This window comes from Mustelus asterias, chromosome 20 (genome assembly GCF_964213995.1).
Source record: "Mustelus asterias chromosome 20, sMusAst1.hap1.1, whole genome shotgun sequence".
Lineage (NCBI taxonomy): Eukaryota > Metazoa > Chordata > Chondrichthyes > Carcharhiniformes > Triakidae > Mustelus > Mustelus asterias.
The window spans coordinates 3,627,015-3,645,156 of NC_135820.1; the positions used below are offsets into that span (position 1 = coordinate 3,627,015).

At 48.4% G+C, this 18,142-nt stretch overlaps 1 protein-coding gene across 1 annotated transcript in view; it reads right to left on the minus strand.

The window, feature by feature from the left end:
• Positions 1 to 15,148, minus strand: part of LOC144508732 (nectin-1-like) — a 43,210-nt gene extending 28,062 nt beyond the window's left edge. The window contains exon 1 of the mRNA XM_078237040.1: positions 15,091 to 15,148. Within this exon, the coding sequence (XP_078093166.1) occupies positions 15,091 to 15,148 (58 nt within the window). The remainder of the gene's footprint in view (positions 1 to 15,090) is intronic.
• Positions 15,149 to 18,142: the final 2,994 nt, after the last annotated feature.

The window sequence follows — 18,142 nt, forward strand, 5'->3', positions numbered from 1 at the left end:
GAGTGGTCCCAGGGAGTGGGGACTTCATTTAATATTGGAGAGACGGGGAGAATCTGGGATTGTTCTCCTCGGTGCAGAGAAGGTTAAGGGGGAGATTGAATCGAGGCGTTCAAAATCATGAGGTGCCATGGTGACATAATGGTTAGCACTGCTGCCTCACAGCGTCAGGGACCCGGGTTCAAATCCAGCCTGGGGTCACTGTCTGTGTGAAGGTGGCACGTTCTCCCCGTGTCTGTGTTGGTTTCCTCCGGGTGCTCTGGTTTCCTCTCACAGTCTGAAGGATGTATGGGTTACGTTGATTGTCCATGGTAAATTGACCCTAGTGTCAGGGCAATTAGCAGGGTAAATGTGTGCGGTTAAGGAGGGGATAGAGCCTGAGTGGGATTGTGGAATGGGCTCCTTCTGTACTCTCGGGATTCGATAGGATAGAGTGCATGAGAGGAAAGTATTTCCAGTGACAGGAGGGTGGGTAACCAGAGGGGGACACAGATTGAAGAGAATCAGGAAAAGAACCAGGGGGGAGATGAGGAGAATTTGTATTTTAACACAGAAAATTGGGATCTGGAAGGTGCTGCCTGAAGGGGCGGTGGAAGCAGATTCAAGAGGAACTTTCAAAAAGGGGGAATTGGGGAAATACTTGGAAAGTATTACAGGGAACAAACGTGGGAGTTTGGGAATCAGGAGTAGGCCTTTCATTCCTTGCAGCCTGCTTTGCCATTCGATAAGATGGCGGCTGATCTGAGCGTGTCTCAGTTCCACTCCCCTCTCTGGCCCTTTCTTCCGCCCATCAGTGAAAAATCAGTGTAACTCAGCCTTCAATATCTTCAGTGACCCACAGCCCAGACTGTGCTCTGTGATCAGCCGCCCCCTGAGAGAATCATAGAAACCCGACACTGCAGAAGGAGGCGATTCGGCCCATTGAGTCTGTACTGACCACAATCCCACCCAGTCCCTATTCCCGTAATCCCACATATTTACCCTGCTAACCCCCCGACACAAAGGAGCAATTTAGCACGGCCAATCAACCTAACCCACACATCTTTGGAGTGTGGGAGGGAACCGGAGCCCCCAGAGGAAACTCACGCAGACTCTGCACAGACAGTGACCCAAGGCTGGAATTGAACCTGGGTTCCTTGTGCTGTGAGGCAGCAGTGCTCACCACTGTGCCAGCGTGCCGCCTCATCTCCTCACATCCTCATCTCCGAATTAAATGGGAGATCTCCCATTCTGAAACCTTAACCCCTGGTTCTTGTCTCCCACAACATTGTAAACATCCTCCCTCTCAAATCCCACTCTGAACCTTTGTTTCAATAAGATCGCCGCTCATTCTTCTGTGCCTCGATACGTGGACGAGAAGTGCAGCATCCCGGGCTTGGTGTCTGCCTCTAGGAGTTGTTCTAATCAACTGCAAGCACTTCTCCGCTACGCCCCCGGAATGTGGGATTTCCCAATCCCACCTTCCCTACCTGAAATTTCCACCAGGAATCAACGAACCTTTCAGTGGTCCCTGAAATTGTCCTCCCCGCCAGCGACATACTGTGTTCTGTGGAATAACACTTCCAAGTGTGGCACGGTGGCACAGTGATTGGCGTACACTGCCTCACAGCGCCAGGAGCCCGGTTCAATTCCGGCCTCGGGTCACTGTCTGTGTGGAATCCGTACGTTCTCCCCATGTCTGCGTGGATTTCCTCTGGGTTCTCCGGTTTCCTCCCACATTCCAAAGATGTGCGGGTTAGGCTGATTGGCTGTGCTAAATTGACCCTAGTGTCAGGGATTAGCAGGGTAAATGTGTGCGTTTGTGGCAATAGTGCCTTGGTGGAATTGTGGTCGGTACAGACTCGATGGGCCGAATGACCTCCTCTGTATTGTAGGGATTCTATGATTCTATGACAGTTGGGCTACAGGTGGGCGGGACTGGAAAATTTACACTTTTTATGTCCCGGGGAGTCGCGCAGTGCAGTCTAGTCCGGATGAAGGTGACCCTGTCCCCTCCTCCCACCCCACGGGTGAGCCACATAAAATACCTAACCATCGGCGGGACTGGAAAATCCCACAATGTGCGCAGTTACACTAAAAGAAGCAAAGTTGAACAACCCCCACCGATTTAATACATCGACTTTTCTTTTTACTGGAATTCCCCCCGAGGATTGTTCAGCTCCACAGAAAATGTTTTACTCTTTTTTTCAGAGGAGCATTTCTTCAAAGAAAGGCAAATATCAGCTTGCGTAAATCATGTGGAACCTGAACCTTACCAGACAGGAGAAAGCCAATGCAAACGGTGGGAGCCCACGCCAGTGAAATCATGTTGAAAAAGCCACCTTCCTTCTATCCGGGAGTCAAAAACAAGAGGCTGCTTTCCCAGCGGACTATCCAACCAACAAGTGCAATGATCTCTGTGGCAATTTATAGCTAGAAGTAGAGGAAATCCTCACAAAAAGTGCAGCGACGCCCATGCTTTTCCTCTCTCTCACCACGTCTTTGCTCACACTAAGATTGCGGTTTCTTGGCCAGAGCTGTGCCAGCTCTTTTTATTTACAGCTCTTGCACCTTCCTCCCCAGTGGAGGGACTGGTGGCCCATTGTACCAGCAGGGGATGTGGATGAGCCGCTTGCACCTCCCTGCTCCAGAAGGAAGGCGAGGCCACACTGCAGGTCCCAGGATTGTGTGGGTCCAGTCTGCAACACGCCAGGGACAAATATATTTTAGCTGTTGCCTTGCTTGATGCTCTGTTGCTGTTACAGGGTGAGGTGGGTCCATGGAGCATGCAGGGTATTGATTTTGGGGACAATATTTGGAATCCCACCACAGCGGATGGTTAAATTTGAATCCAGGAAAAATCCATCAACCTTTGTGTCATCCGCAAACTTACTAATCAATCCAGTTACATTTTCCTCCAAATCATTTATATATATTACAAACAGCTAAGGTCCCAGTACTGATCCCTGAGGAACACCACTTGTCACAGCCCTCCATTCAGAAACGCACCCTTCCACTGCTACCCTCTGTCTTCTTTGACTGAGCCAGTTTTGTATCCACCTTGTCAGCTCACCTCTGATTCCATGCGACTTCACCTTGGAACCATAGAACCATAGAAAATTACAGCTCAGAAACAGGCCTTTTGGCACTTCTTGTCTGTGCCGAACCATTTTATGCCGAGTCCCACTGACCTGCACTTGGACCATATCCCTCCACACCCCTCTCATCCATGAACCCGTCCAAGTTTTTCTTAAATGTTAAAAGTGACCCCACATTTACCACTTTATCCGGCAGCTCATTCCACACTCCCACCACTCTCTGCGTGAAGAAGCCCCCCCTAATATTCCCTTTAAACTTTTCTCCTTTCACCCTTAACCCATGCCCTCTGGTTTTTATCTCCCCTAGCCTCAGCAGAAAAAGCCTGCTTGCATTCACTCTATCTATACCCATCAAAATCTTATACACCTCTATCAAATCTCCCCTCATTCTTCTACGCTCCAGGGAATAAAGTCCCAACCTATTCAATCTCTCTCTGTAACTCAGCTTCTCAAGTCCCGGCAACATCTGCACCAGTCTGCCATGAGGGACCTTGTCAAAGCCCTTACTGAAGTCCATGTAGACAACATGGACAACAATTGCCTCTTAGTGTCCAAAGACGCGTAGGTTGGTGGATTGGCCATGATAAATTGCCCCTTAGTGTCCAAGAGATGTGAAGGTTAGGTGGATTGGCCATGCTAAATTGCCCTTCGTGTACAAAGATGTGCAGGAAAGGCGAATTGGTCATGCTAAGTTGTCAATAAGTAACCAAAGCTGTGCAGGTTAGGTGGATTGGTCATGTTATGTTGTCCTAAGTATCCAAAGATATGCAGGTAAGATGGATTGACCACACAAAATTGCTCCTTCGTGTCCAAAGATATGTACATTAGGTGGATTGACCATGCTAAATTGTCCCTGGGTGTCCAAAGATGTGCACGTTATGTGGATTGGCCATGTTGAGTTGCCATTCAGTGTCCAGAGCTGTGCAGGTTAGGTTGCTGGCCATGTTCAATTGCCCTTCAGTGTTCAAAGATGTGCAGGGAAGGTGGATTGGCCATGTTAAATTGCCCCCTAGTGTCCAGAGATGTGCAGGTGAGGTGGATTGGCAATGCTAAATTAACCCTTACTGTCCAAAGATATTCAGGGTAGGTGGATTAGTCATGCTAAATTTCCCCTTTGTGTCCAAAGATGTGCACGTTAGGTGGATTGGCCATGCTAAATTGCTCCTTAGTGATCAAAGATGTGCAGATTATGTGGATTGACAATGCTAAATTACCTCTTAGTGTCCAAGGATGTTCAGGGTAGGTGGATTAGTCAGACTAAATTGTTCCTTCGTGTCTAAAGAAGTGCAGGTTAGGTGGATTGGCAATGCGAAAATGCAGCTCACTGTCCAAAGAAGTGAAGGTTAGGTGAATTGATCATGCTAAATTGGCCCTTCGTGTTCAAAGATGTGCAGGTTATGTGGCTTGGCCATGTTAAGTTGCCCCTTACTGTCCAGAGATGTACACGTTAGTTGGGTTGGCCATGCTAAATTGACCCTTCGTGTCCAAAAATATGCAGGTTAGGTGGATTGATCATGCTAAGTTGGCACTGAGTAACAAAAGATGTGCAGGTTAGATGGATTGGCCATGCTAAATTGACCCTTAGAGTCCAAAGAAGCACAGGTTTGATGGGTTGGCCATGCTAAATTGCTCCATAGTTTCCAAAGATGTGCAGGTTATGTGGGTTGATCATGCAAAATTGCCCCTTAATGTCCAAAGATGTGCAGGAAAGGTGGATTGGTCATGCTAAGTTGTCACGAAGTAACCAAAGATGTGCAGGTTAGGTGGATTGGCCATGCTAAATTGCCCCTTAGTGTCCAATGATGTGCAGTTTAGGTGCATTGGCCATGTTAAATGGCCCCTTAGTATCCAGAGATGTGCAGGGAAGGTTGTTTGGCCATGCTAATTGCTCTTTAGTGTTCAATGATATGCAGGTTAGATGTATTGGCCATGCAAATTGCCTCTTTGTGTCCAAACAAGTGCAGGTTAAGTGGATTGGCCAAGCTAAATTGCTCCTTATTGTGCATAGATGTGCAGGTTAGGTTGATTGGCCATGCCAAATTTCCCCTCACTCTCCAAAGATGTGTCGGTTAGGTGGATTGATCATGGTAAGTGAGCAGGGTTATGGCGATAGGTTTGTCGGTTGTGCCTCTTTTTCAAACATTTGGTGAAGACTCAATGTGCCGAATGGGCTATTTTCACAATAGTAGGGACGCTATGGCTCATACCTGCTCTGGTCAAGAAGGTGACTCCAGACACACAGCAATGCGGTTGACTCTCAACTGCCCCTCTGAAATGGCCGTTCATTTCCGGGGTAATTAGGGATGGGAAATAAGCGTCAACAAAACAAGTCAACTAAATTGCAGAATGTTTTTTCTGGTTAAAGCTGCGGCTGAGCTTTGTCCTTCCTCATTCCTCTGTGGGGAGATTTGGATTTCCTCACCAACGCTCTTGCCTCAGCATCAGTTTCGTTTCTGACCCCAAAACAGTTCTGCTCCAGGGGAGGGGAAAATGGACCCACTATTTCAGGAGCTCGTGGTTGGTGGCATTAAACATTCTAAACGTTGTTGATTGTCAGAAAAACCACATTTGGTTCACTCATGTCCCTTCAGGGAAGAAACCTGCCATTCTTACGTGGTCTGGCCTACATGTGGCTCCAGAGCCACAGCAATGTAGTTGACTCTCAACTGTCCTCTGGCCAAGGGCAACTAGGGATGGGCAATAAATGCTGGCCAGCCAGCAATGCACAGGTCCCACAGATGAAGAAAAAAACCCCGAGTTACCACACTCTGGCACCTGTTCGGGTACACTGAGGGAGAATTTAGCACGGTCAATGCACCTAACTAGCACGTCTTTCGGACTGTGGGAGGAAACCGGAGCACCCAAAGGAAACCCACACAGACACAGGGAGAATGTGCAGACTCCTCACCGACAGTGACCCAAGGCTGGGAATCGAACCCAGGTCTCTGGCGCTGTGAGGCAGCAGTGCTAACCACTGTGTCGCTGGAATGACACAGAATGGGGTGGAGGGAGTGAGGGATCTTGGACTGCATGCCCACAGATCCCGGATTGCATCAGGACAGGTTGATGAGGTGTTTGGGGAACATGGAATCCTTTCATTTATTAGGAGTGGTACAGAAGGCGGAGGCGATGGCCTACTGGTATCATGGTGAGATTATTAATCCAGAAACTCAGCGAATGTATTGGGGACCCAGGTTCAAATCCCGCCACGGCAGATGGTAGAATTTGAGTTCAATTAAAAATATCTGGAACTAAGAATCTACTGGTGAAATCATTGTTAATTTTTCTGAAAAACCCATCTGGTTCACTAATGCCCTTAAGGGGAGGAAATCTGCCATCCTTACCCGGTCTGACCTACATGTGACACCAGAGCCACAGCAATGTGGTTGACTCTCAACTACCCTCCAAGGGCAACTAGGGATGGGCAATAAATGCTGGCCAGCCAGCAACGCCCATGTCCCACAAATGAATATTTAAAAAAATATATAAAAGCAGGAAGGCAATGCTGGAATTGCACAAAATGTTAGTTAGGCCACAACTTGAGCTCTCTATGCAGTTCTGTCACCTCATTACAGAAAGGGTATAATTTCATTAGAGAGGGTACAGAGGAGATTCACAAGGATGTTGCCACTCAGGACTGGGAAATTGCAGCTGGATGGAAGATCAGATAGGCTGGGGGTCTTCTCCTTGGAGGGCGAGGGGATATTGGATTGAGGTGCACAAAATTGTGAGGGGGTCTGGGTAGAATGGACGGTAAGTGCTTACTTACTTCAGGCAAGAGGTCAGTGACTGGGGGAGCAATGATTCAAAGTGATTGGTAGAAAGATTGGAGGGGAGATGAGGAAGTATTTTTCACCCAGGAGGATGTGGATGTCTGGAACTCAACGACTTGAAAGAGACAGAAACCTCTCAGTCTTATCTTAAAGGTGTCTGGATTTGTATCTAACCTGCAGGGCTATGGACCAAATGTGGGAAAGTGGGGCTTGGCTGGGGAGCTCATATCTCAGTCAGTGCACAGACGATGGGCTGAGTGGCTTTTCTGTGCTGTAAAAGGCAGCCAATGAGTCAAAGTTGATGGAAGTGCAAAATGTTTATATATATATTTCTATATATATATATTTCTTTTTAACTGCAGTCACGTGTCTAACGGCACAGCGAATAGCAGCTTGCAAAATGACAATTGTGCGGGTGAGGTTGATTGGCGATGCTAAATTGCCCCTTCGTGTTGGCACTTTTTAAGGGTACCATGATTAGCTTATCTCCGGCCCACTAACTGCTCTTCATCGACTTGGTCTCACACTTTAGATTGTGGGGAGCAGATTAGGTTGGCAGTTTCAATGCACTCTGTTCCTTCCGTCACAACTCTACACAGCCTTGGAAACAATACAGTTGTTTCGTGCACTTTATTTCATCACCCCTCTCTTTGCCTCTTGTGTGACCAAATTTGGAAGTAAAGAAAGAAGCCTCATCATTTCTCAAGCGGATGGAAGTTTGGTCAGGTTTATATCCAGCCTACACCCCCTTTCTGGATGCCCAATGCCCCTGATTGTCAGCACTTCAACGCGATGGCACAGGGGTGACACGGTGGCAGAGTGGTTAACACTGCTGCCTCGCAGCTCCAGGGACCTGGGTTCGATTCCCAGCTTGGGTGATTGTTTGTGTGGAGTTTGCACATTCTCCCCGCGTCTGCATGTGTTTCCTCCGCATGCTCCGGTTTCCTCCCACAATCCAAACATGTGCGGGTGAGGTTGATTGGCGATGCTAAATTGCCCCTTCGTGCCCCGGGATGTGTAGGCTAGAGGGGTTAGCAGGGTAAATATGTGGAGTTATGGGGATAGGGGATAGTGATCAGTGCAGACCTGATGGGCCAAATGGCCTCTTTCTGCACTGTAGGGTTTCTATGACGATGACTCCACGACATTGATCGCATGATCCTGCCAGGAACTATTTCAGAGAAGTTGGGGAACTATTTAATCCCAGCTTAAAAGTTTTTGAAAAAGCTTTATTTATTAATGTCACAAGCAGGCTGACATTAACACTGCAATGAAGTTACTGTGAAAATCCCCGAGTCACCACCTTCTCGCATACACTGAGGGAGAATTTAGCATGGCCAATGCACCTAACCAGCATGTCTTTCAGACTGTGGAGAGAACCCGGAGCACCCGGAGGAAACGCACGCAGACACAGGGAGAAGGTTCAGACTCCGCACAGTCAGTGACCCAAGCCGGGAATCGAACCCAAGTCCCTGGTCCTATACAGTAGCAGTGCTAACCACTGTGCCACCATGCCACCCAAGCTTTCAAAGAGGCGTTCGCAGTGTGGGTGGTATTAGTATTGGGGATGGGAGGCTGGGGCTGGCGATGGGGGCCGGGTCCCAATTCTCAGACTCCCCTTAACTGTCGCCTCGAGATGGTCCCAATAGAACCTCTCAAAATTATTCAGCACCCTGGTCAGAGAGGTTTTAGCGACATTGACATTTTATAGCCCATTTCTCAGTCCTCCTCAATCCACTGGGGGTCACGTTTTACAGGTAGTTAGGACATCATTCGCTAAGTTGAAAAGAAAACTCCTGTATCCAATTTTTCATTTGTTTTATTATTGTCACATGTATTAGGATCCAGTGAAAAGTATTTTTTGTTGCGCGTTATACAGACAAAGCATGCCATTCATAGAGTACATAGGGGAGAAGGAAATGAGAGAGTGCAGAATGTAGTGTTACAGACATAGCAAGGGTGTAGAGAAAGATCAACTTAATATATGGTAGGTCCATTCAGAAGTCTGATGGCAGCAGAGAAGAAACTGTTCTTGAGTTGATTGGTACGTGATCCCAGGCTTTTGTATCTTTTTCCCGACAGAAGAAGGTGGAAGAGGGTATGTCCAGGGTGCGTGGGGTCCTTGATTATACTGACTGCTTTTCCGAGGCAGCGTGAAGTGTAGATGGAGTCAGTAGATGGGAGGCTGGTTTGCGTGATGGACTGGGCTACGTTCACAATCCTTTGAGGTTATTTGCGGTCTTGGGCAGAGCAGGAGCCATACCAAGCGATGATACATCCGGAAAGCATGCTTTTTATGATGCATCTGTAAAAATTGGTGAGAGTTGTGGTGGACATGCAAAATTTCCTTAGTCTCCTGAGAAAGTAGAGACATTGATGGGTTTTCTGAACTATAGTGTCGGCGTGGAGGGACCAGGACAGATTGTTTGTGATCTGGACACCTAGAAACTTGAAGCTCTTGACCATTTCCACTTCATCCCTGTTGATGGAGACAGGGGCATGTTCTTCACTGCTCTTCCTGAAGCCAATGACTATCTCCTTCCTTTTAATTTCAGCTTCATTGGTGATTTGCAGACGGACCCCACTGAGGGTAAAGCTAATTGATCTCTGCGTGAAGATGCACAATTAAACGGGAAGCTTTCTGAAGGTGATTTACTCCAAACTCCAATGTTGCGAATACCAGTGAGTAACGTTATATGGAGAGACTGCAGAAGCTGGGTTGGCTCTCCCGACCATCAGGGAAATTAGAGATGGTGAAACTCTTTCTGGGTCCTCGTGGTGTTGTGGGTTGGATGGTGACACAATGGTATTGTCACTGGAGGGGCAACAATGTGGATTTTCTGTGTAACTTTTCTCTGGATCTATGGTCAGAGCTGAAGACAACAGGAAATATGATGAGGTTTCTACTGTTGTGGGGGAGTGGGGGAGGTGGAGCTGGAAAAGTGGGGCTGGGTAGAGGGCCAGTGATAAGTGGTGGCAAGGGAGCAACTGACAAAGACGTCCTGGACAACAAGACAAAGGGATTGCAAATGGTCGTGGTCATGGCTTGGAAGGGTGCTGATAGCCGCCATTAAGAGATCAGAATGTGGAAACAACAGAACAACGGTACGCAGTGTGACAAAGGACAATACAGTGGTACAGTGGTTAGCACCACTACCTCACAGCGCCAGGGTCCCAGGTTCAAGTCCAGCCTCGGGTCACTGTCTGTGCGGAGTGTGCATGTTCTCCACGTGTCTGCGTGGGTTTCCTCCGGGCACTCCAGTTTCCTCCCACACTCCAAAGATGTGTAGGTTAGGTGGATTGGCCATGTTAAATTGCTCCTTAGTCTCCCAAAACATGTAGGTTCGGTGGATTTACTATGCTAACTTGCCACTTTGTATCCAATGATGTCTAGCTTTGGTGGATTGGCCATGCTGAATTGCCCCTTAGTGTCCAAAGATGTGCAGGTTAGGTGGATTGGCCATGGTGAATGTTTAGAATTATGGTGATAGAGCGGGGTGTGGGCCTGTATAAGATGCTCTTTCTGAGAGGCAGGGCCGAATGGCCTTCTGCACTGCAGGCATTCAATGGTTCTTTGATACTTCCCTGAGCCTGGGAATCCAGGTCTGTCCCCCTCTCTGGCAAAACCCTGGATAACGGAAACAAGGCGATTGACATAATTCACAACAGGGAGGGGAAGGGGTGAGGGCTGAGGTGTGGGAGGTGTGTGTCTGAGTGTGAGTGTGTGTGAGTGTGAGTGTGTGTGTGTGTGTGTGAGTGCCAGTGTGTGTGTGTGAGTGAGTGTCAGTGTGTGTGTGTGTGTGTGAGTGTCAGTGTGTGTGTGTGTGAGTGTCAGTGTGTGTGTGTGTGAGTTTGCATGAGTGTGTGTATTTGTGAGCGTGTGAGCATGCGTGTGTGTGTATGAGTGTGTGTTTGTGAGAGTGTGTGAATGTGTGTGTGTGTGAGTGTGTATGTGTGTATGTTTGTATACCTGTGTGTGTGTGTGAGTGAGTGTGTGTTTGTGAGAGTATGAGTGCGTGTGTGTGTGTGTGAGTGTGTGTGAGTGTGTGTGTGTATGATTGTGTGTGTGTATGAGTGTGTGTGAGTCTGAGTGTGTGTGTGTATATATGTTTGTGTACCTGTGTGTGTGTGTGTGCGTATGTGAGTGTGTATGTGTGTGTGTGAGTGTGTGTGTGTACTTGTGTGTGTGGGTGTGTGGATATGTGTGTGAGTGTGTATGTGAGTGTGTGAGAGTGTGTGTGTGAGGGTGTGTGAGTGTGTGTGAGCATGTGTGTGTGTATGAGTGTGTGTGAGTGTGTGTGTGTATGTTGGTGTACCTGTGTGTGTGTGTGTGTGTGTGTATTTGAGTGTGTGGGCGTGTCGGTGTGTGTGTGAGAGTGTGTGCGAGTGTGAGTGTGTGTTTGAGTGTGTGTGTGTATGTGTGTGAGTGTGTGTTTGAGTGTGTGTGTATGCGAGTGCGTGTGCGTGAGTGTGTGTGTGCAAGAGTGTGTCAGTGTGTGTGAGTGAGTATGAGTGAATGTGAGTGTGTGTGTGTGTGACTGTGTGTGTGGGTGTGTGTGAGTGTGTGCATTTGTGTATGAATGTGTGAGTGTGGGTGGGTGTGTATGTGGGTGTGGGTGTGTGTGTGAGTGTGTGTGTGTGTGAGTGTGAGTGTGTGTATGTGTGTGTGTGCGTGCGAGTGTGCGAGTGTTGGTGTGTGTGATTGTGTGTTTATGAGTGAGGGTGTGTGCGTCTGTGCGTGTGAGTGTGTGTGTGTGAGCATATGAGTGTGTGAGTGCATGTGTGCGAGTGTGCGAGTGTGGGTGTGTGTGAGTGAGGGTGTGTGTGTGTGAGTGTGTGTGTGTATGTGTGAGTGTGTGTGTGTGAGCATGTCTGTGTGTGTGTGAGAGAGTGTGGGTGTGTGAGAGTCTATATAAAATGAAGATTAACAAATATGACAGTAACAGTCCATTTGGTCCCTTGTGTTTGCTTGTCGTTCATTTATCGATCTTTGAGCACAAACCTTAAACCCTTTAATGACATGAATCTTGGAGATTTCATTATTCACTGGGTCCACCACGTTCTAGATGGTAGTGACTGTGGGTTTGGAAGGTGCTGCCTAAGGAGCCTTGGTGAGTCCCTGCAGTGCATCTTGTAGACGGTACACATGGCTGCCACTGTGTGTCGGTGGTGGAGGGAGTGAATGTTTGTGGATGGGGTGCCAATCAAGCGGGGTTGCTTTGTCCTGGATGGTGTCTAGTCTTGAGTGTTGTGGAAAATTGTGCTATTGTGTGAAAATTCTGACCCGCAGTTGCAGTGGCAAAAATAAATTTCAAATGAAGTTCATATGCCCTTAATCGTAGAATTGTTACAGTGCAGAAGGAGGCCATTCGGCCCATCGTCCTGCAGCAGCTCACCAAATGAGCATCGTGACTTAGTGCCATCCCCCTGCCTTTCCCCATATCCCTGCACGTTGCTTCTATTCAAATAATCATCTAATACTCTCTCAAATGCCTCGATTGAACCTTCCTCCACCACACTTCGAGGCAGAACATTCCAGAACCCAGCCGCTTGCTGTGTGAAAAAATAATGACTCACATCGCATTTGCTTCTTTTGCCAATAGCTTTAACATTGTGATGTGACTGTTCCTCGAGTTATCCTGGAAGAGTCAAGGAGGCAGCAGTTCACTGCAGAAATATTTGGCCCCTTTCACGTCCTCGGTCAGGGGAGAGTGTTTGAAGTCTCGTCACTTTGGCTGAATAGGAATAGCAGAACTCTATTTTCCGGGCACTTGCTGCTTTCCCACGTCCCTACAGTTTTCCCCCCGAAATTCCATTATTTGCCCCATTGGGGTGGCAGGGTGGCACAGTGGTTAGCACTGCTGCCTCACAGCGCCAGGTACTTGGGTTCAATTCCAACCTCGGGTGACTATCTGTGCGGAGTTCTCCCCATGTCTGGGTGGGTTTCCTTCGGGTGCTCCAGTTTCCTCCCACACTCCAAAGATGTGCAGGTTAGGTTGATTGGCCATGCGAAATTGATCCTAGTGTCAGGGGGATTGGCAGGGTAAATATGTGGGGTTACGGGAATAGGGCCTGGGTGGGATTGTGGTCGGTGCAGACTTGATAGGCCGAATGGCCTCCTTCTGCACAGTGGGAATTCTAAGATTCTATGTGTGCTGGATAATGAAGTGATGCCCCATCAGTTGCATATGTCGCGGCTGCTCTCTGCTGCAGGAGGAAGGATTGGAAATGTACCCCAGAGACTGAGAGAATGTTGCCCACTTTACCAGCAGAGCCTTGTCTCAGTGTGGCTGCACTTGTGTTCGCTTCAAAGAAACCTGTGCAGGAATCGCTGGGAGAAATGATTCTCCAACGCCGGTATCTCATCACAGTATTCTCCGGCCTCACCTGCGGCTGGGATTCTCCAGACCCGCTGCTGTGGACAGGGATTTGGCTGAGTGCCAAATTTTCCATTCCCGCTGGCAGCGGACCAGAGAATTCTGGTCAGTGATACCGCCACGGTTTAGAATGTCCCTTTTACGGATGCTGCTGGAGTAATTCCGTGCAGTTGCACTTTCTAAACTGTTTCGGATTTGCTGGTTTAATGAGAGTTTGATCCGGATTGAGAGTAATCCGGCTCCAAGAATGTTTCCTAATGGCCTCAATGCTTGTTGTTCTTGCAGTTGCTGCCAGTGACCAGGTTACAGGTGTGACACTCACTGCTTTTGCTGGGGCGAGGGTGCTGCTCCCGTGCCAGGGAACAGGATACAACACAACATTGGTGTACGTTGCCTGGAAGAAGGAGACTGAAGAGAATGATATCGCTGTGTACAGCCCTCGGAACGGGACAAGCATCCCAAATCCACAATATTCCAGTCGCATAGTTTTCAGAAACAATTCCCCGTTGGATGGATCCATTGTATTAAATTATTTGGAAATGCAGGATGAGGGAATGTATATTTGTGAGCTCTCTTTATTCCCTCAGAGAATACAAAGGAAAACCATGAATTTGAATCGGAGACAGAGGGTAGACAGAGGGTAGTGGTCGAAGGGTCTTTTTCCGGCTGGAGGTCTGTGACCAGTGGTGTTCCGCAGGGCTCTGTACTGGGACCTCTGCTATTTGTGATATATATATATGATTTGGAAGAAGGTGTAACTGGTGTAATCAGCAAGTTTGCGGATGACACGAAGATGGCTGGACTTGCGGATAGCGAAGAGCATTGTCGGGCACTCTCTACAGCAGGATATAGATAGGCTGGAAAATTGGGCGGAGAGGTGGCAGCTGGAATTTAATCCGGATAAATACGAAGTGATGCATTTTGGAAGAAATAATGTCGGGAGGAGGTATACAATAAATGGCAGAGTCATCAGGAGTATAGAAACACAGAGGGACCGAGGTGTGCAAGTCCACAAATCCTTGAAGGTGGCAACACAGGTGGAGAAGGTGGTGAAGAAGGCATATGGTATGCTTGCCTTTATAGGACGGGGTATAGAGTATAAAAGCTGGAGTCTGGTGATGCAGCTGTATAGAACACTGGTAAGGCCACATTTGGAGTACTGCGTCCAGTTCTGGTCGCCGCACTACCAGAAGGACGTGGTGGCATTAGAGAGAGTGCAGAGAAGGTTTACCAGGATGTTGCCTGGTATGGAGGGTCTTAGCTATGAGGAGAGATTGGGTAAACTGGGGTTGTTCTCCCTGGAAAGACGGAGAATGAGGGGAGATCTAATAGAGGTGTATAAGATTATGAAGGGGAGAGATAGGGTGAACGGTGGGAAGCTTTTTCCCAGATCAGAAGTGACGTTCACGAGTGGTCACGGGCTCAAGGTGAGAGGGGCGAAGTATAACTCAGATATTAGAGGGATGTTTTTTACATAGAGGGTGGTGGGGGCCTGGAATGCGCTGCCAAGTAGGGTGGTGGAGGCAGGCACGCTGACATCGTTTAAGACTTACCTGGATAGTCACATGAGCAGCCTGGGAATGGAGGGATACAAACGATTGGTTTAGTTGGACCAAGGAGCGGCACAGGCTTGGAGGGCCGAAGGGCCTGTTTCCTGTGCTGTACTGTTCTTTGTACTGTTCTTTGTTCTTTGACAGTTGTAGGTATGTATTTTCCCAGGAGCATTGTTGATGCGTGGGGGTAAGTGTAATAATCATGCAGAGGATGGGGGGATGGGGGTGGGGTGGAGGGGAGATGGGTGTGGGCGGGTTGGGGTGGGGGATGGGGCAGTGTATTGGATTGTGCATCCAGGTGAAAACTTAATACCTCTGCAATCATCACCAGAATATTGCTGCATCATTCTGATGTTTGAATCCAGCCACATTCTAGCTCATATTTGTATCAGAGAGGTTTTAATTAAATATCTGTTTCGTGGCTGCGAAGTGGTTGTGAGTGGAAGCTGGGAGGGCGGCACAGTGGCACAGTGGTTAGCACTGCTGCCTCACAGCGCCAGGGACCCAGGTTCAATTGCTGGCTTGGGCCACTGTCTGTGCGGAGTCTGCACGTTCTCCTCCTGTCTGTGTGGGTTTACTCCGGGTGCTCCGGTTTCCTCCCACAGTCCGAAAGACGTGCTGGTTAGGTGCATTGGCCATGCTAAATTCTCCCTCAGTGTCCCAAACAAGCGCCGGAGTGCGGCGACTAGGGGATTTTCACAGTAACTTCATTGCAATGTTAATGTCAGCCTATTTGTGACCAATAGTTAACTTCAGGATTATATTAAAATGGATTGATTCGGCTTCTCCCATTACTGGGACTGACATTCTGCAACAGAAATGTGCGAGTACGCTTTATTCCCTGTGGGAATACACAGGAAAATGGTGACTGTAAGGACTTTAGGTGTGTATTCCCCCTGGATCATTGAAGGTTTATCTGTGGTGACGCCTAATAATCCTGTATTGGTGTTGGGGATGTGGATGACACAAAAATAAGTGGGAAGGTAAGTTGTGGCACAGTGGTTAGCACTGCTGCCTCACAGCTCCAGGGACATGGGTTTGATTCCCGGCTTGGGTCGCTGTCTGCGTGGGTTTTCTCCGGGTGCTCCGGTTTCTTTTCACAGTCCAAAGATGTGCGGGTCAGGTTGATTGGTCACGCCATATTGCCCACAGTATCCTGGGATGTGTAGGTTAGAGGGATTAGCAGGGTAAATTTGTGGGGATAGGGGCTGGAGTGGGATTGTTGTCAATGCAGACTTAATGGGCTGAATGGCCTCCTTCTGCACTGCAGGGATTCTAATTCTATGTGGGATGAATGCTGGATCATTGACACTGAAGTGAATTCGTCCCCCCTGCAGTTATCAACAACTACAGGTGTTGCACATTTCCAATTCTTCATTCCAAGTCAGTTTTAGCCCCCATGCTCAGTTTTAGCACAGGGTCATTAATGCGATACTTGACTATTCTCTGCTCAGCGGTCATGTATGAAGCTTTCACTGAAAGGAAGGTTGTGAGTGTTACACCAAGATGATGAAAGTTCATTATATCCACCTTCTCCCACTATGGAGAGCCGCAGTCTGCAATGTAACTGGAGGAGTGTCACTGGGATCAATGCTGGGGCCACAGTCATTTACATTAAATATTAATGACTTGCAAGAGGGAAGTGAACAGACTAATGCCAAGATTGCAAATTACACATAAATAGGTGGGAAGGCAAGTGCTGAGGACGGCACAAAGGCCGAATTCTCCAGCAGGATTTTCCAGTCCCATCGGCAGCCCACCCTCGCCTGCGGGTTTCCCACCGGGGTGGGGGGGGGGGGGGGGTGGTGGGTGCGGTGACATCAATGGGAATTCCCATTGACGCGGGGTGGGGGGGTGGGGGGGCGGAGGGCAGAGAATCTCGCCAATATCAGACAACATGCCATCTCCCACCCACGGGAAACATGCGGCTGGGAGGCCAATGAATCTCAGCCATTTTGTCTACAGAGGGATATAAACAGGTTAAGTGAGTGGGCAAAATAAACTTGGCTGATAGATTATAATGTGGGAAAGTATGAAGTTATGCACTTTGGTAGGAAGAATAAAGGAGCTTAATATTATTTAAATGGAGAAAGACTGCAGAAAGCTGCAGTGCAGAGGGATCTGGAAGTCCTAGTGCATAAATCACAAAAAGCTGGCATGCAAGTTGAGCAGGTAATAGAGGAGCAAATGGAATGTTAGCCTTTATTTCAAAGGGAATAGAGTATAAAAATAGGGAAGTCTTGCTAAAACTGTACAAGGCATTAGTTAGACCACACCTGGAATACTGGGAACTGTTCTGGTCCCCTTATCTAAGGAAATATATACTGGCATTGGAGGCAATCCAGAGAAAGTTCACGAGGTTGATCCCGGGTTTGGAGGGATTTTCTTATGAGGAGAGGTTGAGTAGGTTGAGCCTGTACTCATTGGAGTTTAGAAGATTGAGAGGTGACCTTATTGAGACATATAGGGGGCGATTCTCCCATTCCGACACGCCAATTTTTTGGCCAGTTGGGTCGGGAGATGCGGGAATGTGCCGATTCATGGGATTCACGCATGCGTTCCCAACTCACGCGCACCTCCCACCGTCGGATATACGTGCCGTCAGGACCACACAGGAAACCGGCGGGAACACCAGGTAAGTTATTTTAGTCTATTTTTAATGTGATTCAAATGTGATTATCGGGCCGGGGACTGAATTCTCCAGGCCCGATAGCATCTCCCACCCTGCCAGTACAAATTCGTTTCGGCAGGGTTTTGAGTAGCTCCCCATTTTCAGGGAACTAGTGGGAGACCACGCTGGGGTGAAGAGGGGGCAATCGGGGTCTCCCAGGGGGTTCGGGTGGCAGGGAGTGGTGCCCCCTGTGCATGGGCGCCCTGACAGTGTCAGCCTGTGCCTGCTGGCAATGTCCTAGGGGAAAAGTGCCCATGCTGAGGGGGCACCTTTGCACTGCCCACCGAGCATTGGGTCCTGGGCTGGCCAGCGATCGAGCTGGCCAGCAAACTGCCGGCTGGCTGTTCGGGGCCACTGCACATGTGCAGAGTTCCGGAATTGTCAGACTCTGGCGTTTAGGATCAGAGGGCATAATCTCAGAGTAAAAGGTCACCGTTGAAGACACAGAAGAGAAGGAATTTCTTCTCTCAGAGGGAAGTGAATCTGGGGAATTCTTTCCCGCAGAGGGCTGTAGAGGCTGGGTCATTAATGTTCAAGGCTGAGATAGACAGATTGTTAATACTGAGGGTAAAGGGTGTTTCTAAATTGAAAGCAATCACACTACTTATTATATTCCTGCTCATTCCTTATGTTTTTCCAATGTCTCCTTCCCTCTTTTCTCACTTTCCCACTTTGTTTCTCTCTCTTCCTATAA